The sequence below is a fragment of the Apis laboriosa genome, unplaced genomic scaffold, assembly GCF_014066325.1.
Source record: "Apis laboriosa isolate Shangri-la unplaced genomic scaffold, ASM1406632v1 scaffold112_cov148, whole genome shotgun sequence".
NCBI classification, from domain to species: Eukaryota; Metazoa; Arthropoda; class Insecta; order Hymenoptera; family Apidae; genus Apis; species Apis laboriosa.
The window spans coordinates 2,702,420-2,728,928 of NW_025220865.1; the positions used below are offsets into that span (position 1 = coordinate 2,702,420).

Genomic DNA, 26,509 nt, shown 5'->3' on the forward strand with positions numbered 1-26,509 from the left:
TATTATTATTATTATTATTATTATTATTATTATTATTATCATTATTACTACTACTACTATTACTATTATTATTATTATTATTTATATTATTATTATTATTATTATTATTATTATTATTATTATTTTTGTTTCTAGAATGTAATAAAAACATGCGTTTTTACATTGGTTGCACCCAACATGCACTGAATGCAACTTCTTCGGTTTGATGACCCGTCTAAATGCTGTTACATTGTTGTATATTATATTTAAAAGAAAAACGAAAAAAAAGAAAAAGAAAAAAAAAGCATTCGAAAATTTGTATTTATTGCAATGAGTACGACCAATGAGTACGAATTTTCTCTGCCTTCGTTAGTTTTCAACTGTCCTGCGTAAAAAAAAGTTCACCAGTAAATTTTGTTGATCATCATTGAAATGTTATATATATATATATATACATTACATTTACACATATGTACATATACATAAATCTATACATGTGTATAAGTATTAGTGTGTAGAAAGACGTTTCTATCATTTGTACAACAAACGATGATTATTATCATTATTTTATTATCACTACTATTATTATTACTATTAGTATTAATGGAAAGGATCTGTTGATAGCGTGTATTTCAAATTTTCGCGCGCATTTTGCTGAGACTTCAGATCAATAACTTTCCCTTCTCTAAAATATATTAAAAATCTCGGATTTTATTTCATTGATCATTATTCATTATTTATCCCGGAAGACAAGGAACTTCAAAGAATGTACATTATCTTGAAAATATAACTATTTTTCTAGTTATTACACTATGTAGAAATACGAATTTCGCGGGTCGGACATTATTGTTTTTTTATAAAACGCGGTAGAGCGTAAAAGGAATCATCGTAATTAGTAAAACGAAATTATACTATATCGATTATGTCAATCGAGCAATATATCAGTGTTGCTTCTTTATTTCTTTTTTTTTTTTTTTGTAAATATAGCGACAATAAAAGATATCATTAAAGAAAGAAAAAAAAAAAAGAAAAGCAAGTGCGAAGCGAACCAATTAACAGCAGAGGTTAGAAGAAGAAGAAAGAAGAACGAGAAGAGCATGATTACGAAATAAATTAGACTGATTATTTTCTTGATTTTATTAGTAATAAATGTTAACAAGAGCGTATTGCGAAGCTTGAAAGAAAACAAATGCAATCACTCGTTAACTTTTTTTTGAAAGAACGAAATGTTTTTTTTGTCTCTTTTCTTTTTCTCTTTTTTTTTGTACAGGCAAGAGAAATATGTTCTTATTTTTGTGATTCAGTATTGGAAAAATTTGTAATTGTGTTTTCTTATGATATACGTGATATTAAATAAGAGTGTATGAATTAGAGCGTATAAAAAGAAATAATTGAAATTTTGCATTGTGTGAAATATATATATATATATATGAAAAAAGAGGAAAGAAGCAAAAGATGAAATTTATGTTTAAAAATTTTTTTTACATTATCGTCTTTTGCGAACTCGAGTTACGAGAAAATGAACGAATAATTGTTAAAATAATTTTCTGCCATGCCTTCAATTATCTGATGTCGATGTTATTTGATTGCTTGGCATTAAATGATATCACTTGCGCTACAAAGTTGAGAAGATCACTTGTTTTTTTTATTGGTCCCTTATTATCATCACATTTTGATGTTTCATTTGACAAATATTTTTAAATTGTTTTCATTTTTTTTATTCTTTTTACAAATCATATTTGATTATGATAAAATTATTATCGAATTATTTAAAATTAATTGCAAAAAAATCTTTATTCTAACTTTTACATTAAAAATTATAATTTTAATCAATTCTTGTTGTAGATTTTAGGATTTTTTTTTTAATAATAATTTTTACTGGCTATTGTTCTTTAATAATAGAAATTCTTTAATAGATATTATAACGTTACAAATGTTTGTTAGTAAATAGAATATGGAAGGCTAAATGTAACGTTTTTCTTTCTGTCTCGAGATACAAAGAACGGTTAAGTGTTATAACATATATTGAAACAGCTTCAGAAGGTCAAAAAAAAAATATACATGGAACTGTTTCGACTGTCTTTAGACAGTCAGGAAAAGATACAAATATGGAATCGACGAACTCTACCATGGATTTGGCTTATAGTTGTGAGTATTAAGGACTTGTATCAAAAAAATTAAAAAAAATTATTACAACATTTAAATCAAAAAGTGATAATATTTTTTTTTTAAATAAAATAGTATTATTATTCTATTCAGTTTATAGTGAAAGCTCAAATTCTTCAATAAGTTTAAACAAAGCGATGCTTATGTCAGTCGATGATAATACGTTAAATTCTAACAATAATAGTTGTTATCATTCGTATGTCGAAGAACAAAATGAAACGTTATTTGAACACACCGATAGCACAAGTTTAAAACCTTTATCCAATTTTACGATTAATTCGAACTCGGAACAAGAAAATTCAGATAATTTGGAAGATACACAACATACAAATATCGAAGAAGAGAATCATGAAGGATATATCCCATTAAGAACGTTGTTAAGAAACATGTTTGAGGAAATTTTAGGAAAGTATAATGGAATCACAAGACAGTCAAATGTAAGTTCGATTAACAGAAGTTCAAACAGTGACAATTCAATGGATAATTGGGACAATGCAGATGAAGTAAATAATAATCTTTTAATTTGTCAAACACAAAAATCTAATAATATTGTTATAACTACTATCGATAATGTAAAAGATCCTGATAAAATTATTGGTTTATCTTCACAGCATATATTAGATTCTAGAAGCATAAATACAATATTAGAAAATTCCAATGAAAGTTCTAGTAATTCACAGATAAATGATAGTTCTAAATGGTCTGGAAGATTAATAGACAAATTGAGAAATTTCACTTCTCACAGAAGAGAAAAAAAATATAGAAATCATATATTTATTACCAGTGATATAAGCAATGAAAGTATATCTTCGAGCATATCAGGTGATGTTAAAAAAGTAACCGAAGAAATTTTTCAAAAGGCAAATAATTTATCAATGGATGATTCTTTAAAATTAAAAAGTAATAATGCAACACCAAATAATGAAAAAGTAAAATCTCCAATAAAAAAAAAACGGAGAAGTGTATCTTTACCGAAATATATGGAAGGTTAGAATTATTATGATAAATGTATTTACATCATTATTTTTATGATTATAATTTTTATTATATGATTATAATTCTTCTTTAGATGAAAATACTGAACGACAAAATGAGAAAATATTAATTAATAATTCACAAAAGAGTTATACACCACCCTATATAAGAAATAGATCAAATTATATAAGTACATCACCGATTAAACCAGTAAAATACTTAAGGCAATATTTTGCGAATTTAGATAATAAAAATAATAAAAGTAAGTAATTTTAATAAATAGATTTTAAATAATAAATTTTTAATAGGAAATTTATATCTTATCATAAAAATTAATGCAATAACAATTTATTATTAATACGTATCTAATTTTTTTTGTTAGAAAATATAAAGCGGTCGCCAAAGCTAAATAAATATATAAGAAGACACAGAATACCTTATATACGTGTAATACCTGCTACACCAAAATAAATTATGAATATATATAAGTGGAATTTATTTTAACGTAGTAAGAATTATGCATATATTATTACTGCTTAAATTAACATATGTATTAATACACATATGTATTAATAATTTATTTTAAAAACAAGAAAGTTCTTAAAAAAAAGCTATAACATATTTTTAATTGTGATTAAGAATATGTTATTATATTTATATTTTATATTTATATTTCTTTCTTTATTTAATTTATTATTTTATATTTATATTTATTTATTTTATTTATATTTATATTAATTTATGAAAAGATATTTTATATTTATTATATTTAATATAAAGATATTTTTAACTATAATTAAGAATATATTTATATTCCTTCATAAAATCATTAATGTATATCTTTTCATAAAAAAGTAAAAGAAAATTTTTTAAATGAATTGTTAGATTATTAAGTTCTAAATAAATTGTTATAAATTATATGGAAATAGATAAATTCGTAATCATTCTTTGCACAATAATTAAAAAGTACCCTAAAATATATATGCATAATATTAAATGTGTTCAATTCATCCTATATTTTATATTCGTGCATCAAGATCAAAATAAAAAAATCAAAAAATGAGAGAAGGACAGAAATAAGTTAAAAATTGTAGAATCAATGCCAGTGTCGCAGATGAAACAAAATAAAAAGAATAAATGATAAGAAAAGAATAAAGATAAATAAAAATTGATCGTTAACGCCATCTATTGTCAATGATATCTCTCTAAGAACAACTTAAAATAGAATAACAATTGAAAACAAACGCTATCTTTTTAATATCAAAAAGATTCTGCAAAAATACTCAAAAGATAATGCAGATCATCAATTTCTATTCTTTATTTCTAAAGAAATATTTTTTATAATCAATAGATGGCGTTGAACATCAATTCTTATTCTATTTCTAACGTCCCACTATTTGCTTTTCTTATCTACGTGTTTGTTTCATCAGTGGCATTCTGAAGATGGCGTTGATTTAACAAATTTTATTCTATCTTTATTTTTATCCTTCTTACACTAATTGTATTTCTGTTGCATATTTATTTTGCAAAATTTATGTAGTCAATAGATGACTCTGATACCCAATTAACTTTATTTTTCTTTATTAACTAATTAACTTTATTAACTTATTAACTAACCTTATTAACTAATTAAAAAATAGAATGATTTCTAAAAATTTCTATTCGAGTTCTGTTTAACGAAATAATTTATCAAAAATCATTTATCGATTATCGATTAATTAATCTATTTTGTGCAGAATTAATGATAATTAAAATTAAATTAGATTATAATACATAAAATATATTTTTATTAAATATATATGACTGGAATATTTATATATATAATAAAATAATATATAAATAGTATATAAAAATATAAGAAAAAATATATATAACGAAAATTGTATATTTTAATCGTACTATATTTCGAATAATTCTAGTAAATAATTAAATTTAGATACAATAAGTTCAGGTTAGAAATTACTGGTCAATTTACGACGACAGAGACATCGAGTTAATTGGTAAAAAGGCGATTGACCCGAGGTAGACAGAGAGACAGAGGTCACCATCCTTCGAAACAACACATCCTTCAGTGACTTCCGGTGTGCCGCGTATGTTTATGAATCATTTTGATATTTCTATATCAATGTTCTTACTCGTCTTTTTATTTGTTTTTACGTAAGTTTCACACGCAACAAATAATTTATTCGCATATTGAAATAATGGAATTTCCAGCTAAAATTTTTGACTTATATATACTGTTGTGACCAAACTTCGGCAAATTTATATATATATATATATTTCTAAATAAAAATGAAGAAATGAAATTTAAAATGAAAATTTAACTCATTCCAAATATACTCCATTAATATATTTTTTGGATAATTGATAATAAAAGATATTATTAATAGGTTAACCAGCCCATAAATGATTTTTGAAAGACCTTGTAATTCATGAGGAATCTATGATGGACGATCCCTGCCAATGTATCGTCTGGTGTCAAGTACTCATTGCAAAAAATGATCATCCTACTGAAACATCCTACAAATGTCCATCTTATCGTGAAGAAACAGTTATGCGAAATAAAACGCTAAGAATGCTATGTAAGTAATTTTATCCTTATAAAAGTTGTAGTACATAGTAACAAAAAATAAAATATGAAATTGTTCTTATTACATTTTTCATTAAAAATATATTATTTCAAATCTAAATTCTTTAGATTCTTCGTATCGACTTATCTTCATTCTGCTACAATAACCAACAAAAACATAGTTATAAAAACATAAGATATTCGACTAAAATGTTATTATTAAGAGATAAATATATTTTTTGTCTATTCTATAATATGTTTCATATAACCTGGATAAAATAGAAAATAGAAAATAGAAAAAAATATATACTTTAGAAAAAAAATTAGTTTCAATTATGACATAATACACAAAACTCATTTTAAATTTAGGTTAGGTTTAATATTCCATCGATTTTCACATATTATCATTAATAATAACATTCGAATAATGATATAACCTCAAAATTACAACTTTTTTTTCTAATTTTAAATTTCATACGTATTATAATAAGTACTTTTCATATTATTCTATAGATTATTCTCATATTTCCATTTTTTCTCTTATATTCGTATGCAATTCTATCTTTCTCTTATAACAAAAGTTATATTATATATATTATCTGTTGCGTTAATATTTCCATACGTTTTCTAGCTAAATACGTAATTTCTCATCAACTACTTCATTTAACAAAAAGCAATTTTATAATTCATATTGGAGAAGTGTCGAGTTAGCGCCAGAATTTGCCGTGGTTCCGGTGTTGTATTTCCTGAGGACACCCACTTGTCTTTGGCAGGATGAACTCATCGCGTATATCTCTTGTTCTAACGCACTTTTATCTTGCGGGAAATGGCTGGTCGTTGGCCCACGTTATTCTTCTCAGATATTGATATTGATATAATGTCCCTGTGTTGTGTATATCGTAGTTAATCATTGTTCATATAGTTGTTTTTTTCATTTTCTTTTTTTCTTCTTTTTTTTAATTATCTTTATTTAATTATTAATTTAATTAAATATCTATCTTTTTTCAACATCCGAATCAATTTATATATATAATGAATAATTTTCTATTATATGCAATAAATTATATTTTAGGATATATATATTATGTGGATTTTTATAGTTTTATAAAGTATATTTATTTATAAATTTATATATTTTTGATAAAGGCAATTTTTGTATTAAATTAATATAGCTATTTGTGCATAGTAAACAAATGACATAATCTCATTTAAGATTACATAGACGTAACCTCATTTACAAATTTCGTGCTTTCGTATAAAAATTAATATGATCTATTGATATTTACTATTGCAAATTACCAATTTTTGTTGATCAACTTTATATTTATGAATTATATCAAGATTGAAATATATTTAAATTATTGAACTTGTTTTAATCATAATTGTAATACTATGATAAGATTAAAAATATATAATGTAATTTCAAAAAATTCAAATAAATAATCCCAATACAAATTTATTAACAAATTAATAACATAAAAATTGTTAATTCAATATTTATATATTCGTTCTTTTTTAATAATATTTTTATTTTATTTTAATAATTTTATTTTAGAACAAAATAGATACAATAATTGTAAATTTTTTTTAATTTATCAACTTACAAAAAATAAGACAATAGATAATATATATTCTCTATTTTTATAAAAAATTAATATTATTCTTAAAGTGATTTTTGCAGTGGATTTCCATTAGCTTGTAAAATACGAAACTATTCAAGGTTTCAACCAAGGCTCTAAATTTTGAAAGTAAAAGAAGGTAATTTGATGAAAAGTTTGCAAGAATCATTGCTATGTGTGGGTGTTTCGAATGTGTAAAGACAGGGTCGAACATGGATAATTGATATCCATGGTTTTTTAGTGGTCAATTAAATGGAACATTTTTAGTTTTCTTTATAATGCTATTCACTGCTCCTTGAATTTATAAATAGAAACGGGAGCAGTTGAAACATAGTGGGTATTTTCAGTTGAATGAATAACACAAGAAATGGAATAAGTTACAATAAAATGAACATTTATTTATTTAAAAAAAATTGATAATAATAATTATTTTATGAATCTATAAAATTATTTCAAAAATTTTAAAAATTAATCTGAATATCAGTAATAAATGAATTGTAATATTATTTTTTTACATATATTGAACAAATTTATTTGCTTTAAATCTAAATAGAACATTAATAATAAAATGAGTTATTAGTTATTATTGTTTCAAAAATTTTGTTTAATTCATCTTTGAAGAATTTAAAAAAATTTTTTAAATCTTGATATAAAATATAAAAGCTTTATTTATATATGTACAGAATTGAGATTATGAATTGTGACATTTGTATATTGCAAATATATCCACAATTATACATATATTCAAAGTATAAGCAGGCAGAAAAGAAGGTCTACATTATGTTCAAATATTCATGTGTAAAATATATATATATATATATATATATTTTGCAATTCTTTTAAAATAAGCTAGGATTTCGTCATCGAATTTCTATGGTGATCAGATCACGATTATATTAGGAATGTAGATGATGAACAAAATATTTGTTATGCTTGATTTTTTCAACTAAGGTTTACTTTAACAAATATTAATTCAAATTAAAAATATTAAAATCAAAAATGAAAATCAAATTTTTTATAAAAATAAATAATATTTATTAATATATTTATTAATATGTGAAATCTAATATATTTTTAATGAAGATTATATTTCATAAGATTATAAAATTGAAAATTAAATATTGTGTCATTCTAACAAAAATTGTTATTTCTCTTTTTTATCAAAGATGTACATTTTAATTATTATTAAAGATAGACAATATTAATAAAATAGAAAATAATAGCCTTCATTAAACCTTAGTGATAAAATAATAATAATAATATGACAAATATTAATAAAATAACAATAAAATTTATTGCATGACACATTGAAATATAGAACACATAAGGATATAATGTAGCTTCTGAAGAGAGACAACAAGCGTGGTAGGGATATATCAGTGTTTCCCAACCTTTTTTGATTCATGCTCCATTTCAATATCTCAAAAATTTGTATGCTTGTTTTAACAATAATTCATTAAGTTCTGAAAAGTATAACTTAAATATTCTGCCCTGCTTAATTAAAATATCCAACTTCATTATTTATCATTTTTTTATATTTTAAAATATATCAAAATATTTGCTCTACACGTTCTTTAATTTTTAAATGAAGTTACAAATTTCTTTATAATGATCTATAATCTGGTCTAATTTATTTTTCCTAAAAATGACGTAAAGAAAATTGTAAAATTTTAAATTTCTTCTATGTTTTGAAATATTAGATATTACATTTAAACCAAGCGGTATTTAATTTTAATTAATTGTTTCTCTAAAATATCGAGATGGCCCCTCTGTGGCTTACTCCCCACGTTGGGAAACACTGGAATACATGGTGGGTCGAAAGTTGAAGGAAAGTAGCGCCAGTCGCCCGCGGTACACCGTACGCGTGAGGGCTGTCCGCGTCGTCTTTCTTCACGGTGTATAAACACTGCCATTCGTTTTACTCACAACTGTCACAACCGATTAAGTGTGATCGTGAACGTGACCGGTATTCATGATAATCCGGTAAGAGTCGTTATATTCTACGATAAAAGTATATGTTGCGAATTTTTATGGTTAGAAATGCGCGATTCTTGATCGAAATACCATCAGAACGTACGAGACAAAGATCGTTGTTTCACGATATCTTTATACGCGACACGGTGACGATGGTTAGTGTCGTTCGAACTATATTGTGAATTTCACCGTGTGTTTCGACGATGGATTTTATTCGAACGTGACTTTATTTCCTCTTGTTCAATATACGTGATTGTGAGAAACTACTATAGTGTATTCACGTGTATGCACTGAACCGTAGAAGTGGCTTTCTAATGTCTGATAAATTGTTGCCGAAATAAATTAAATTTGTTTAGTCTCAAAAGATTTCTTGTTTAAATGGGACTTGAATGTGTTCGATCTCTATATCTGTGTTTTTTTTCTTCCTTTTTTTATGCCAGACATTACTCGAGCCTCCCTAGGGATCGTATCCTTTGTGATGCACGTGCTTCCATTTTATCGTGACAAACTTCAGCTTGGTGGGTGACTAAAAAATTGTTGAACTGTCTCCTCTGGCTACGATTTATATTCGTTTATATTCATTTTACGGTTTTACTTTTCAATTGTTGCAATTATATTTTCTCTTTAAATTATACTTTTATAGAATTTAAAAATTAAAGTGATTTATTGTTCGACAAATTTAAATATGAAATTTATTTAAATATAAATAAATTTTATAATTCATCTTAATATTGAAAAATTCGCGAATTAACCTAATAAATCGTGTATTATGACTATCTTGCCGCTAGTGGTAGTATGATAATTTGTTATCTTCGACTATGGCAGCCATTTCCGTTCGTGGCGCGTTACTTTGCGTCGATGTTCAAAATTAGCCCTATCATGTTAACCTGAATAATTTATATGGTCGTAGTAAATTCTTTGAATCTTTTTTATACTATCAATATTATTCATATGCTATTCTTCTAAGATGAAACTTTAAATCTTTGCATTTGAAAAATAGATGAAAATCCGTAATTAAACGAAACTTTTTTTTAATCAATGAAGTATATTATATTCAAAACTATACGTGTTCATTTTTAGAATTCTCAGAATGTTATTCCAACTTGACGAAAAAACTTGTCTTATTGGAGTTTAATTTTAGCCTTCTAGATGCGAAGAAAAATTGATCGTGTTGTCTGCGAACAAATTCCATTGCTAATTCTGACTGATGAAATTGACGTTTGTTATCATTAACAACATGCCTCAATTTTTTTTACATATCTTAGTTTTTATTTATAATTTTAGTTCATACATTAATGCATTATTTTTAGATTTTAAAATTTATTAATATTTAAATCAAATATTTAGAATTAATTTCTCTAAAAATAAAATATCGTATGAAAAAATTTTATTCCATATTTTTATTTAATTTTTTTATAAAATTTTTATATTACATATAACATTTATATTACATATAACATTTTTATCCAGGAATTGCATGATATTCTGTAATATCGTTCTGTCTTCACGCAATAGAAATTATAATAAAGTAATGTTTAATTGTAACATAAAAAATTAAAAAAAAAAATGAAACAAGATTGAAATATCATACAATAAACGATAAATTAAAAAAAAGCGTCAGTGCTTCGATTAAATAAAAAGAAATATTTACATATCAATTAGCATAGTTCTTGGTAGGAATTGAATGTGTGTGCAATTCATTCATTGCTCTACGACTTTTTTATCGCAGTTTCCTGCAGTTGTATCGTTACCTCCTATCGTTACCTCCAAACAAAAGCACATTTCTGAAACAAAGAATCTTTTTACTAAAATAAAATATTTAAAAAAATATAATTAATTATTTTTTTATAACTTCGGATTATTATTTCATACATAAGATTATTATATACAATGTGAAATTTTTTCACATAATATAATGTATATTTTTTTATTTATAATCATGTGAATAGTTTTCCATTTATTATTCATTTAATATCAAATAATATATTATTAATTAATAATATATTTACATCTTTGCTTGATTGATTTGTTGACTGTAACATTGATTTGTTTAATTAAAGTGTATTGTTGTTGTCTTTATTCCTCTCTAATAAGTTTTAAATAACAAAAGTTGTAAATAACAAGTGCTAATTTAATTTAATTTAGTATTTCGCGAAAAAAGAATAATGATTCTTTTTAATTTTTGAATAATAATTGATTTTTATAGTATAATGACTTTCTTTTTAAAATTGTGTTATGTATAAAACGTTTATTTTCTTGTCATGAATAAACATAAATAAACGATATCTTGGTTATTAATATGAAAATAAAAGAAATTAAAAAGAGTAGATATTAAACAGCAAAAGATACAAATTAAATTAAATTATAAATTTGCTCAAATTAATTATTCATATCTCTTACAAAAGTTGTAAATATATTTTCCCCATACTCTTTTAGTATAACACTTTTTATTTATTTTTATTTTTAAACGATAATTGGTGCAATGTTCATTAATCTTTTTTATACGAATGATAAGTCATATCAATATAATATCAGCTTTTCAAAGACATGAATTTTGTTATCAATATATTTTTAATATTTTTATTTTTCTAATTTTTATTAACTAAATTCTTAGATTTAAAATAAAGTTCTAGATTCTTCAAATTTTTGATTAATGAAATATATTATATATATATATATATTATTAATTTTATTATAATATAAATATAAATATATATACCATATCATAGTTGAATTTAAATCGAATAGAAATTGTCGTTTAATTGTTACGGATATTCTTTGTAAACCCGTATGTGTTATATCTTTTATCTGGAGATATTTATCATAATAAAAGAAACATATCAATATGCTTACGTATTTGATAACAATGCGTTTCCAAAACGTCAAGCGTAGATGTCGTTAGTGCAACGTGCTTCATATTTTCTAGGGTCACAGCGAAGAAGCATCGAACGGAAGAATCAACGGCGACTGATCGAAAAAAAAAAAAAATCAAGATAAATTGAAAGGAAAAAATCACGTATCAAAGATTACCTAAGATAAATTCGGTGAGATATAAAGAAACAAATAAAGAGAAAAAAAGAGAAGTCACTCGTGAGAATCACGTGTTTTCATCGGAATATACATCGAAAATTTGAACCAGGATTCTTCAACTATCTTCAAATTAACTTAGGATTATTACAGAAACGACAATCATCATGATACATCGTGGAAACGTACGATTGATACGTTGCAACAAACCGGAAATGTGTCACGATTCTTTTACGATAATTCAACTGTCTTATCGATCGCCGATTTGAAAAGTGAGTAGATCTCTTTTTTTTTCTTTTTTTATAAGATTAATTTTAATTCAATCATTTGTCAATTATTATGATTATTAAGCTATTTTGGATTGATTTTTTATTCTGAAAAATATCTTTTTTTATTATTTTGTTATCTTAGGCATCAGTATTAATCAATTGATTGTTCTCGTTTTATATTTCTTCAATTAAAGAATTAAAACTGAAAATGCATTTTTTTCAAATAATAAAATTTGACAAATGATTATTCGTATTTAAAATACGTAACTTTTCTTAATTATCGATACGAAAAATGAGGTCAATCTGCGTTCACACATTCCTCTGATGATAACAATTCTTATTCCTTTGACTGAATTTATCTTCCGGTATCCGGCCTGTCATCGGCCCGCATCGACTTCCGTTTTTCTTTGATGACTCGTCTTGTTTTTTCTATCATCTTCATTTGCAATTCATTCTAACACAATTCCAGTTCATTAATTGTACTCGTTACCATATTTCAATTGGCTGATTAGAATTTTTAATCTTGTTTTTATTCCTCGTATTCGTTGCCTTATTCCTAGAAAGTATTTGTAATAATATATCCTATTTCTTGGAGGATAATAGGGGAATTCCCAAAGCGTTAATCATTAAATAGATATGCGTGCTGTGTATAATGCGTTACTCACTAAAGGGTTGCTAATAGACTAGAAATATTATATGATTATTCAATTTAAATTTTAATCTATTTTTTTTTTCAAATTTTAACATTGTGAAATTATAAACTTTAATTATAAATTAAAAAATATTGCAATTTTTTATTTTTGCAATTATTAAAAATATGCCACTACTTTGACAAAATTCATCATTTTTATTGAAATAGAAAATTTAATTATAATATATATTTTATTTCTATTATACATTTATCATAAATCAAAAAAATATTTATGCTATATATAAAGATAATGAAAATAAAAAAATCAAAACTATATATGATTGGATAAGGAAAATTAGAATTAAAACTTTTTCCAACTTCCTTTCTTCTTTGAAATATGATATCATTTGTGAACCACACAAATATAGATATATGAGCATTAACATGATATAACATGCATTGATGTCAAATTTTTATGAGAAAATAAAGATGAGAAATTTCTTGAAATAATATTATTTAAGATATTATTTGAAAGAAAAAAAATATAGTTAATCTATTGTCGTTTAAAGATCTGATGTATTTCTTTGAACGAGTCGAATTACACTAACTTTTAGATAAAATTAATCTAAAAATTTAACCAAGCATTTACAGAATGTAAACTGTCGTAGGTCGGCGGATGGACGTGGTAGCAGCTGGAAAGTTCGAACACGGAGGAAAGTACGAACCTGGAATCCGTCGTCATCGGCGGCGACGTCGAAGAAAGGCCAAGTTGACAAAAGTCGGTAGATTTTCACGGAGGAAGAAGAAGAGCGCGAATTCGTTATTGAATCAAGAGAGATAGAGGCGAATCGTGGTAATAGATATTGAGTAAATCGTGCTTCTTCTAAGAAAATCGCGGTTCGAACACGTCCGTGTTCGTTCCTTGATTCCACCAGTGCCATTCAGTGTTCTCTAACCTAACTTAATCTATTGGAATCAATAAAATAAAATAAAATAAAATAAAATAAAATAAAATAAAATAAATTAAATTAAAATATTGAACTATAAATTATATCCAATTGCTTAAATATCGCAAAACGAAAAACGTCGTGCCACGTGAATCGGAAAAATTCGACGAATGCTGCCTTTGTACATTTTTTTATTATTGTGACATGAGTGTGGTTTGATATAGTGCAGTATAGTTCTTTTTCTTTCTTTTCAAAATCGCTGTTTTATTTTATTGAGTCTCGAAGGATTGATATTGAAGGGAAACGATAGTGTGAATTTAATTCGTGCGAGTGAGAAAAAAATATTGGTGTCAGTTTTGAAACGACAAAAGGATTCGTACTTGCAAGATGATACTGCTTCGAACGATTTTGATGGTGCTCTTCACTGTGATGGCTACCGGGACACCGAGATCCTCGATCATTTATGCAGATGATAAAGTGGTGAGTTCTTTTTTTTTTTTTTTTTTTTTTTTATTGAATTTTTTATACAAAGAATTCAGAACTAAAGCAATTTTTGTTAAATTTCGTTTTTTTTCGTAGAAGAATACAAATAAATACAATTATTATGATTTATTTATATAATTATATTATAAAAAAATTTTATCTAATTAAATCGTGATATTGTGTGGTGGATCGTACGATTGCAATTGGATTGGAAAAAGAACAATATTGTTATTTTTGATATTTTTTTCTAACATTTTAAAATAGAAAGATAATTAAATAGATTATAATTAATATTTCAAGATATGTATATTTTTATGATTCACTATAAATACGTGACTTGTCTCTGTGATACAATAAGATAAATTTAATTTAATACGTGATGTTTTGAAATCTTTACTTATATAGCCTTGTTTAGATCATTGGAAATATTAATTTAAATAATTGAGATGATCATCATGATTCATATCAAGTCGATGTTTATTCTATAAGCAAATTATTGATAATTATTTTCTATAATAGACTATTTTTTATTGTTAGGAAAAATAAATCAAAATTGTATCATATAGTCCTATTTATTTTCGGAAACAATTAGTTAAAAAGCAGAAACATGTATACAATTTTCCTTTTTTCACATGGAATCTGTTAAAGTTTAAAACGAAAGTTGAGTTCTCTAGGGAGAATGTAGTAAGTCAAACATACAGAATATTAAATTAAGAGAATATTAAATTAAGAATTAAGGGCTATGAATGTTGAACGTTCAAGAACAGATTTTATCTGTAGTTTCAGGCAAACAACTTCTGTCTTATTCGTATCTCGTTAAAATGATTGGCATTAATATTCGGACATGTTGATTTTCGAAAGCTTATCGTTATATAGAGTGTTTCACAGAATTGAGACGAGTTATTTTCGTATAAAATATGCAAAAATTTTATTAAGTAAAATTAAATAATTTCTAATCAATATGTGATCTAAAAATAATCTTTTCTATTTTTTCATTCTGGATTAAACTAATAATTTTTTATATATTGATTAATATAAACAGAAAAAAGTATATTAGAATTTTACTGTTTGAAAATGATAATGTAAAGCATAAATTTGAATTTTAATTGCATAATATTTGAGAGATAAAGGAAACATAAATATAAGTATAATAAAAAATATTCAAAGATATTAAAAGTAATTTTTTGTAGATTTTTATTATTAACTTATTAATGTCATTTTTGATTAAATTTTATTTATCTTACAAAAAACAGTTGATAAATGAAAAAAATGAAAAGTTTGAAAATATATAAAAGATATATATATAAAATATATATATATAAAAGAATATTCAAAGAATTTTTTGTTTGAAAAAGTAAAATTCTAAATTTATATTAATATTACAAATTTAATATCTAACATTGATATCTCTATTACGTTTATTGAAAATATTCTATTGATATTCAATTTCTAACTCAATATTGTAAATATTAATAAGTATTAATAAATATCTTAAATTTTTTTTAAATTTTTAATATTTAAAACAGAAATATTAAAAAAAAAAAAATTAAAATAAATTTAAAGTGAAAAAACTAAATTCAACTAGAATTAATCATCTAGAATTCAACACGAAACAAAATTGATTTTAAAACTTCAAATTGCCTCCATCTGTAAAAAAATACATTATGCTCTTTTTTATGAAACTTCTTCATGCAATAATTTTTCAATACATACATAATTTACCAGTTATTCAAGTTTTATAAAGTTTGATCAAGTTTGAAAGCGATTATAATACATTCTAAGTGTAAATGATTTTTTTTTTTTTTGCATAAATGTTAAACACATATATGTAATATTATTTCATGCGTGTGTCATAGAATGAGTCGACTTGTGAATGTGTGACGATGACTAAAAGCCAAAATACGGGTCGATTCCACGTACAAATAACGTATATTGACTGCGTGCTTTTAGTATAGTAGCGCCTGCGTCATCATAACCCTCTTTTCTGTGTAACTATTCTCATTTCTTTCTTCCTAATGTATATTCTCATATGAATATTTCACAAAAGAACAAAAAATTAGGTTAGGTTAGGAAAAATAGGACAAGTCTTATTTCTATCTTTATTTCGAAAATGAAACAAATGAAAAACATGAAAACAATTAAAAAAAACTGAAATTTTGTTTATTCTCTTCTAATCGAAACGTGAACTTAACTTTAACTCGAATTATCTGTCACACGTTTAAGCGTGTTATTTAACCTACAAATTTCAGAATGAATCAATCTCTGTGAATATATCTCGAAATTTACCTTACAAGTCAAACTTTTACTATCACTTACTTACTTCAAAACACGTAATTATTAATTAATTTAATAATTATAATTTAATAATAGTTAATTAAAATCTCTCTCCCTCCAAAGGAATGTTTCCACGAATATTACAACATCCTTCTACATTAAATTCTTACACAATATCGAATGGCATATAATAGTACCGTTCATCCACGAGAAGAGTGAAATGGCAGAAAGAAAACAGGAGATTTTTGCCTCAGTATATTATACTAATGTGTTGATATAGTAATAAGATTCTTGTAAACTATAATAACAATATATTTTCTCAATAATTAACAGTTTGCTTATAAGATAAATGTTTGAAATATATTCATTGTCATTGCATTTGTTCTAATCACACTAGATATATGTTTTCTTCATCAGATGATTCGACCAATTACGTGTGACGCAAAATATAGATGCAATAGTGGGGCAATAATATCATTCTTTTTTCTGTTTGCCATTTTTTCTTGTGGATGAATACAAGAATATTACCTCCAATACCTAGTAATTTATTACGATAAAGTAATAATGCAATAACAAATATCACCGTGTCATAGATAGAAGCTGACAGAAAGATTCCGTGTGAAATGGGCTTAAATGGGCGTAGTAGTAAACCCCGCTAGGAGAGAGTGGATTTTATCAGCTGAGGCCTTCGGCCTTACTTCGAAACCATTAAGCCAGGCATTTATATGCAATCGAGGTCGTTAACTTTACTGCAGGAAGCGCCGGCGTGTATACAGAATTCTTCGGCTGTGTGTCAAGATGTGACACACGCACTTGCGCTCTATGTACGTATAGATATATGCGCGTCTGGTCAATGCGTCTGGTCAATGCGTAAGGATCCGTTTATACTATCCAACACGACGAAAGATTTGTCGAGCAAGCTCTAACCATTGGAAGAGAGTGGAAGAAAGTAGTAATAGTAGTGAAACTTGAAGAAAGAGATGGAAGAAATAACGGGTTTTTTCGTATTATTTCATTTTGACAAGATCTCTACCTTACCCTCACACAACGATATTTTTTAAACCCGTTGAAGAAATAAGTAATTAAGAATAAAGTTACTTTATTTATTTTATTAAAATGCTTGAATAACATTTATTTGTATTATAGTTGATTCTCTATTCATATAATTGCAGTTATTCAATGTTTTGAACAATAAATTATTAAAGTGATTTATTGAACTTTATTCTTAACTTCACTATTATATTTTGCTTATCTACGTTCTCACAGTGTAATACAAATAAGATACTTATTATTTTCTCCACTTCTTTTTCCACCTTACTACTTTCCACTATTACTATTTTGTCCCACTCTTCTAACGATTAGTTTTTGCTAGGCAATTCTGGACGCGACACCGATCTATACGTGACTCACACAAACGTTCTTGCGTATAATCAAATGGAAGTGTTTATTCCGTCACACTACGCACGTATATTCGAACATCTTATATAAAAATAATTATTTCGTCGAAAAATCTTTTTGCAAGAGGAAATTAATTTTCAAAGTTTTAATATTTTTTCATGTTTTCAATATAATTTTGAATAAGAATTGTTTTATATTAGGAATGTTTATATTTCGAATGCAAGTCGAATGAAAAATTTTCCTCGGAAAATTGTGTCAAGATCCCGCAAATTTGTAATGTTTCGATATTCAAGACGGAAAAATTATAAAAAAGCTTCATATTTATATACAAACTTTCCAAGTTCATAATCGCTATATGAATTAAAATTTAGATATTCGAAGTTGCAAATAACTTTCGAGACCTATCTCGATCCGGGGCTTAGATATTCCTCATTATTATTATTATTATTATATTATCATTAGCATTATTAATGCTTGGTCATTAGCTAGGGATCTAGAGTTTAAAGTAAATTCCGAAGCAACATCACGGTGTTCTCAAGCGGTAATCGAGTAACTAACCATATCTGACATCGCTTAACTTTGATGATCAAACAAGACTAGTAGATTCTACATGGTAAAGTTGTTGGCAGAAAAGAAGCATTGAGACAAAGATGAAGAATGAGGTCGTGTGTAAAAAAGAAGTGAAAGATAAAAGGTTGCAACATGATATAGAATTGCGGATTGTTTGTATCTTCAAATTGAATTTTTGAGTGGAATAATATATACAATTGTTGTTGTAACGTATGAATTAATTTTAGATAATAAATAAATACGAATTAATAATCGGTGGAAAAATGTTTTACAAAGTTAAATATAAAACAAAGAATAGCAATTTTATGTTTATAAACTCGTTTTTAGAAGTGACATGCGTGTACGGAAAATCTTGGCTAGACACCAAACATACTTGGAATTTAGTATTGTTCGATGTTATCGACCTACGGTTCTTGGAACTTTATCAATTGACTTTATCGAAGAGAATATATTTTTTTACGTCTTTCATTTGTTATTTTTTTTTATTAGTTTAAAAATAAAATATATATAATTTTTTTAATACTAAATTTATATTTTAAGATTTCAGAGAAAAATTTAATAAGTTAATCTTTATCAACAAATGTTTAATATACGTATCTATTTAATTTAATTTCATTTCTTTATTTATATATTGAATCATAATATTTTATATATTGAATCTTATAATTTTATGATTGAATTAAAGAGATAGATATTTTTATAAAATCAAGAGAAAAAAAATTTTAGTAACAATAATTTTATAAAAACTTATTTCCACACATTTAAGATTATTGCAATATTAAAAATTAAGATTATTAAAAGATTAAAATTAACACTTTTTCATATTCCAAGTAAACATTTTTCTAGTATAATATCCATTTATTTGTAATATACATAATTATCAAGAGACAAAAGTAAAGATACAAAAGTGTAAATATATTCTACAAATATAAATATAAATAATATATGAAATATACATAATAATATATAAATAAAAGTATCATAATATACATAATAAAAAAATAAATTCTCTTAAAGTTTTTGTATATCTTATGTACAAATATAAATGATGACTAAATATGTAGTACAAGTAGCGTTTTTGAAACATGTTTTTAAAAATGGATAAAAGCTTCAATGAATTATATTGAATTAACTGTTTCTCACAGTGTTATTTAGGAGTTTTATAGGTTAATAGGTTTTCCAAAATATGCAGTTAAACATGCTTCCTTTATGGCTTCCGAATATGTCTGTAAAAAAAACAATAAAATCAATATTCGACAATTTAATCAATTATTATATCATTCAAAATACTTACTGGATGTGCATGACACGACCTTGCAACATCTTCTGCCTTTATCTTACATTGCACAGCAAGAGCTGCCTCGTTAATCAATTCACCAGCGAATGAACTAATCATATGCACCCCCAATATTATATCCGTACGTTTATCTGCCAATACTTTAACGAAACCATCCGTCTCGAGATTCGTTCTTGCTCTAGAATTTGACGTGTTTGGGAATTTTCCAACTTTGTAATCGACTCTTTCTTGCTTTAATGTTTCCTCCGTTTTGCCAACCCAAGCAACTTCTGGATATGTATATATTATGTGGGGCACGCTATTGTAATCCATTTGATTAGTACCTGGGTGAACATATGATCTTTGTAAATTTTTTCAGAAATACAGAAATATAATAATATAGATAACTCATCACCTCCTGTAATGCTTTCAACTGCAATAACAGCCTCGTCTTCGGCTTTATGAGCCAACATAGGTCCATGAATACAATCTCCAATAGCATAAATCCTATAATAAAAGTTTTATTTTATTAAATTTTACATGCATTATAAAATAAGAGATAAAGAAAAATAAAAAAAAAGGAAAGAAAGAAATGTACACTCACGTTGGTATTTCTGTTTGGAATTTGCTATTTACAGGAATTCGGCCTAAATGATCTTTTTTAATTCCTACGCTCTCTAATCCTAAATTGTGCGTGTACGGTCTTCTGCCAACACAAATTAGAAACGTATTGCAAGAAATGTTCTCTTTCTTACTAGAATCGTTTATGTTTTCGACAGAAACAACGATGTCGTTTCCTGTTTTGTTCGCAGAAGTGACTTTCGTTTCCATTTTAAATTTTATGCCTTGTTTAGTTAAGATATTCCTTAATATTTGACTAACTTCCTTATCTATAGTTGGCCCACCAATAGTGGATGAAGAATCAATTGCCGTTACGTCCGAGCCAAATCTAATAATTAAAAAAATTAAAAAAGAATTAAAAGAAATAAAAAATAATAATTAAAGGAATTAAAAATCGATATTGTTTTTACATTTCTTATTTCAATTTTGATAACAAAAATACCTCTGCCAGACTGAACCTAATTCCAATCCAACGAAACCAGCGCCACCTGTCACGAATTTTGGAGGTGTCGAGCTTAACGACAAAGCTCCAGTAGATGAAATAATTTCTTTCTCGTCGATATTTGTACCCGTTAACGGTGTATATTCGCTTCCAGTGGCGATCATAATTCTTTTAGAATTAATTACGCTTTGTATCGAACCATCTGGATTAAGTGCAGCAACTTGATTTGGATTAGTGATTTTTCCATGGGCCTTCACCCAATTTACTTTATTCTTTTTGTACAAAAGAATAATACCGTTTGCTAAAGATCTGATTACATTCTGCTTTTGCTGCATGCATTTATCGATATGAAGTTTAACATGTTCAACTGTAACGAGGAGAAAAAGAAAAGATGTGATGACAGTTAAATTATGATAGATTAAATTTTTAATTTAAAAAAAAAAAAAAGAGAGAGAAGAATTATACCTGTAATTCCACTATTTTGAAAATTTTTATTAAACGCCATGTTATAATAGTTTGAATTGTGTAACAAAAATTTTGATGGAATGCATCCTGTATTGAGACAAGTTCCGCCTAATGTATCTCTTTCTTCTATGCAAATTGTTCTCATTCCCAATTGTGATGCTTTTATCGATGCCACATAACCACCAGGCCCACCACCTATTACTACAAGATCAGCTTCTAAAGTAGTGTATCTATTTAATTGTATAGCTATCAAGCCAGGTACAATACGTTTGTCTCGTGATGGCTGATAAAAAACAGAGAAAGAAAAAAAGTGTTATTTAAAAAAATATTTATTTCTATTTTTCTACAATTTTTAAACTTTGAAAAAATCAGATATAAATGATATAATCAAATGTACTTTTACTTTTATGAATAATGAATTTAAAAAATTTTAGTTGTGCTAGTCAAATCAATAATCGAACGAAATATACAAGAAAATTATTTATCCTTCGATAGATTGATCGATATCCGATTGTAATGATCGAGATCATTGGATAATAAATAATTTTTCTTTTAAACTTACTTTCCCAGAAATACTCATCAAACTCCAAAAACAAGCCTGCATCATTTTATACTTTATTGTTTAATATAAAAGGAATTAAAAAGCAAACAAGTTCACGACAGTGAAAAATAAACACTGCTTCAACAGTTATTTCAATATCATCCAATTCGCAGTTTTGAATTAATTATTTCGATATATCGTCATGTTTCAAAACTAGCCACTCGATGGCGCTAGTCATCTATCATGCGACGTGAAAAGATATTAACCTTTTCTTTAATTCATTTTTCGATACATTTGAATCTAAACGAGATATAGATTTAATAAGATTTCGTATATAAAAAGTGTGAAATTGAAACGTCAAAATTTTAACATCTTAAAATTAAAAAAAAAAAAAAAATTAGAGTGATAATTATTACATGAAACAAATAAACTGATGTTTATGCAATTAACAATTCTTTTTATGTAAGTTTTTTAAAAAAAATATATGTATATATATCATATGAAATAAATAATTCACCAATAAAAAAATTTTAAAATACAAATTTATAAAAGTGTATATATAAAATTATTAATTATAATAAATTCAAGCAAATATAAATTTACAATAAAAAATAAGGATTATTAAATTGTAATCGTTTGTAATAAATATTTCATACCAATGATAACGGATCGTAAGTCTCTGTATGACTTTGTGAAGATAGTATACATGTAAGATCCGTATATTTAAAGTCGAAAATGACTTTATTTATTGCTGTTTCTTAAAAGTGTCAAAATTTCTACAGGAATATCTGGATAAAACAGTTGAATGGGCTAAAAAAGTGAAAGATCAAAATTAATGCAAACAAATCTAATCACATTATTTTTACAAACATATTGCAGATTCGAAAATTAAGATAAATGATGAGACAAAAAAATAATAATGGTAGTATATCTCGACAAAGGGATTCTCATATGGAAAGATCACATTAAAAAAAGAAAAAATAATTAGATACGAAAATAAGAAAATTATATTGGGCAAATCTCCTCATTCATTACTAAAATAAATTTTAAAAAATATATAAACTTGTGATTATCTTATTACATAGATATATAGTATCCAAATTTGAGGAAAAAGAAAATTTTTTTAACATTATACAAAGATTTCAAAACCAAGGATTAAGAACAATTAACAGCTATCCCATGATTGAAATTCTTCATAAAAATGTAAGAATAAAATGAAATAAAGAAACAAATTTAAAAATTTATCATATGTTCAACAAACGTAACAACAAATTAGGGATATATTCTAAAAATCTAAATGGCTAAAAACCTGACAAAAAAAAATTAAAAAATTAAAGAGAAGTCACACTGTTTGTTAAAATGAAATAGAATGGAAATATTCTTGAGCGTGATCCATACATATTTGTTTGATTGATCAACAGAGTTAGTTGTAAATATAATACAAATATTAAAAAAAAATTTTATTTAATAATAAAAAAATTCTTTATAATTCTTTGTTGATTCTTGTGTTAACTATATCTGTTCTTCAAGTTAAAAATGAAAGTGATTCCGGTGATGTATAATTACGGTGGGATCGGACTGGTTTTAATGAAACAAAGTTTCATCGCAATTACGCTCGACCCTGAAAGTCTGATACAATTTCCTTCGTCGAGCGTAATTCTTGCAGTTTGCACGACACTTTCACATCTCCACCACTGTTGGATAATTCACTGCTTCGAATCTTCAGATAAATAATGTATATCAACAATATCAATGAGTATTTTCCGTGATTCAGTTATATCGAATAACTTCAAATTTTTATATTATTGTATAATTGCAAAATATTAAATTATAATTTAAATAAATTTAAATAAAATAAAATTTGAACTTCTTTGATTATTTTTAAAATATTTCTGTAAAAATTAATATGATAATCGATCAGAAGTTTATGAAAAAATATGTCTTAATTAAATAATTGACATAAAAATCAAAATTATCAGTGAGAAGTTTATCAAAGTTTCTATGAAACAATGAGAACACAATTTTTCAAAGTTGAATGAAAAATTTCTAATCGAGGGGAAAAAATCGAAGTTTCGTTCAATTTCGATAGCGATGAACGTATACAATTTTACATTGCAATCTTGCATGTTGATTTCCATAGAAATTCGCTTTCACCACGAATACGGAATATGCTATATTCAAAATCTAAATTTACAGATGATATTTCTGATATTCTTTTTTTCATTCTTTTTTTTTATGGTTTTTCTTGATATTTTATTCAAATAATTATGATGGCTTTTATGCATGTAATCTTAACCTATATTAAATCCTAACCTATACACTTCAATTGGATCATATTCATCATATTTTCTTCGTTTTATGTAATATATCGATATCTTTATTTTAATAAAATTGAATTACATTTGAATGTAGGTTATGTTCATTAAGTTCTTATTTTTGATTTTTTATTTTTTTAAAATTAAATTAAATTTAGATTGGGATGAAAGTGAAATTTGTAATTAATAAAATATAAGATAGAAAGAAAGAATCGAATTAAGATTATTTTTTCTAATATGTTATTTTTATGATATATGATTAATTATTTTATTGTAGCTATTTAATTATAAAATTGAAAAATCTCGTTATGAAATATTCATTGCACCATTTTTTTGCATTATAAATTGCATTATTTTTTGCATTATTAAATTATGTGATCAAAAATATATTCTAGAATGACTATAAATTAAAATAATATTATAAATTTTTTAGTCAATTGAAACATATGATGGGAACAACTGTGCCAAAGAAATATCTTGGCGATCGATTTTTCATGGATTCCATGTTCTTTTAAATTTCATGGAATTATGCACCGGGATAGTTCTTCCCGTCTGGCAGTCAATCAATGGGTGCGGTTCGTTCGCCACATGTGTTACTAATTACGTCAGGCTGGCCGTTTCGCACGGATCGAATAAAAATGGAGAACTATTCTTTGACTCTGTTCACTATCTAGTCACGCATGATCTATCTCGATCTTACGCACGATTCACTGATTATCAAAGAGTTGGACATGTGCCTATAAAATTTTACGAATTCGTTGATCATGCGAATTAACTCGAGTAGTTTTATCACTATTCAATTGTGGATTAAATCTATAAAATTAAATTCTAAAAAATGGTGTATTTCATATACACCAATATATTAATATTTAATATAGTATTATTATATGTAAACTATATTAACGAAAATATTCAATTGAGACATTTATATTTCTGTATTAGCTTATATGAAACGTGTATACTGTAAGTAAATAGATTTGTTTTATATATTATTATGTGAAGTATTTTCAATCAGAATGGCAACTTACGAAAAATAAATATGATACTTATCATATTTATTTTTTTTTCTATTATCGAAGTTAAATAGAAAATATATTCAAGATCATTAAATTATTTTGTTTATCTTATGCATTTTTCTCTATATTTCGATCCTTCCAATCTATTTCTACCTCTCATACTATATATAAAACTATATTGTCCACCGAGTTCTCTTTTTTAGTTCTTTTTCCTAACGCGTCTTCTACGCCCTCTTCCACGAGACACACGTAGCAACACATTCAACACGTATACCTATGCATTATTTCGTTGACCCATTCTTTCCTTACAGTTCGCGTTCAGCGTAACAAATATTTACATAGCGAGTCGAAAGAGCAGGCGGTATAGTTGTCACAGCCGGCTTTTCGGGCTTGGGTACAAAATTCGTTTAAGTCGTCCTTCACGGGGATATACGTTATGGCAGCGGAGGATACGGATCCCAAGAGGTTTATGTACCAAAACCGACACGCGTCTAATAAAACAGTGGATTGTCTCCAAGCAGCAGCTGTAATCTTTCGGTACGTTCCACTCATTATTCGACGATTAAATATTCGTGACAAAATCCCTGCTGCTGTAGAATGCCTCCTTTGTTTACAAGTTAAAAGTGGTTGGAGAGGTTATACGATCGTTCATAGTGAATATTATAAAGATCGTAGTTGTAGTTGTGAGATAAGGAAATTTATTTCAAGATGAGTTATCTAATTAATTTTTGCATTAATTTCATTGAATTATGAATTAATTTAATAAAAACATTTTAACGTAAATATATTATTGATTATTTTTTATTAATAAAACCAATTTTGAATCAATTAATTATTGATCAATCTTTTTAGATTCTGTATTGAATCTGTATTGAATTATAACGTCTATTTATTTTTTTATAATTTTAATCTGAAAAAAAATATTTTATTGAATAATAAATTAACTTAATGA

The 26,509-nt window shown here is 25.5% G+C and overlaps 4 protein-coding genes across 9 annotated transcripts in view; 3 read left to right on the forward strand and 1 right to left on the reverse strand.

The window, feature by feature from the left end:
• The window catches only part of LOC122715027 (probable serine/threonine-protein kinase DDB_G0282963), an 18,713-nt gene extending 17,104 nt beyond the window's left edge, over window positions 1–1,609 (forward strand). Inside the window, exon 10 of the mRNA XM_043936912.1 lies at window positions 136–1,609. The gene's annotated coding sequence lies outside the window, so the exon portion shown is untranslated. The remainder of the gene's footprint in view (window positions 1–135) is intronic.
• A 242-nt stretch (window positions 1,610–1,851) lies between these two features.
• LOC122713911 (putative uncharacterized protein DDB_G0292292) lies at window positions 1,852–3,620 on the forward strand. 3 transcript variants are annotated; one of them, XM_043934753.1, is made up of 5 exons: window positions 1,852–2,127; window positions 2,239–2,648; window positions 2,757–3,132; window positions 3,215–3,382; window positions 3,503–3,620. In XM_043934753.1, the coding sequence occupies exons 1-5, from the start codon at window positions 2,088–2,090 to the stop codon at window positions 3,589–3,591; spliced, it is 1,083 nt and encodes a 360-aa protein (XP_043790688.1). In that variant the 5' UTR covers window positions 1,852–2,087; the 3' UTR covers window positions 3,592–3,620. The 3 variants fall into 3 exon arrangements, with proteins under 3 accessions (XP_043790688.1, XP_043790695.1, XP_043790680.1); XM_043934760.1 differs by having other exon boundaries at window positions 2,239–2,582; XM_043934745.1 differs by having other exon boundaries at window positions 2,239–3,132.
• Window positions 3,621–9,189: 5,569 nt separating this feature from the next.
• LOC122711838 (matrix metalloproteinase-2) overlaps window positions 9,190–26,509 on the forward strand; it is a 122,999-nt gene continuing 105,679 nt past the window's right edge. The window contains exons 1-3 of one of the 2 annotated variants that reach the window (XM_043930961.1): window positions 9,190–9,291; window positions 12,209–12,581; window positions 13,878–14,636. In XM_043930961.1, coding sequence (XP_043786896.1) covers window positions 14,544–14,636 — 93 coding nt within the window. In that variant the 5' untranslated portion in view covers window positions 9,190–9,291; window positions 12,209–12,581; window positions 13,878–14,543. Of the gene's footprint in view, window positions 9,292–12,208; window positions 12,582–13,877; window positions 14,637–26,509 lie in introns of those variants that run through there. The other variant, XM_043930970.1, reaches the window with a different exon arrangement.
• Window positions 19,952–25,457, reverse strand: LOC122711857 (dihydrolipoyl dehydrogenase, mitochondrial-like). 3 transcript variants are annotated; one of them, XM_043931016.1, is made up of 9 exons: window positions 25,076–25,457; window positions 22,883–23,036; window positions 22,248–22,526; window positions 21,686–21,968; window positions 21,221–21,587; window positions 20,762–21,106; window positions 20,573–20,664; window positions 20,176–20,501; window positions 19,952–20,107 (listed from the first exon to the last, which is right to left on the reverse strand). In XM_043931016.1, the coding sequence occupies exons 3-9, from the start codon at window positions 22,290–22,292 to the stop codon at window positions 20,042–20,044; spliced, it is 1,524 nt and encodes a 507-aa protein (XP_043786951.1). In that variant the 5' UTR covers window positions 22,293–22,526; window positions 22,883–23,036; window positions 25,076–25,457; the 3' UTR covers window positions 19,952–20,041. The 3 variants fall into 3 exon arrangements, with proteins under 3 accessions (XP_043786951.1, XP_043786936.1, XP_043786943.1); XM_043931001.1 differs by having other exon boundaries at window positions 22,883–23,946; XM_043931008.1 differs by lacking the exon at window positions 25,076–25,457 and adding an exon at window positions 23,793–24,075.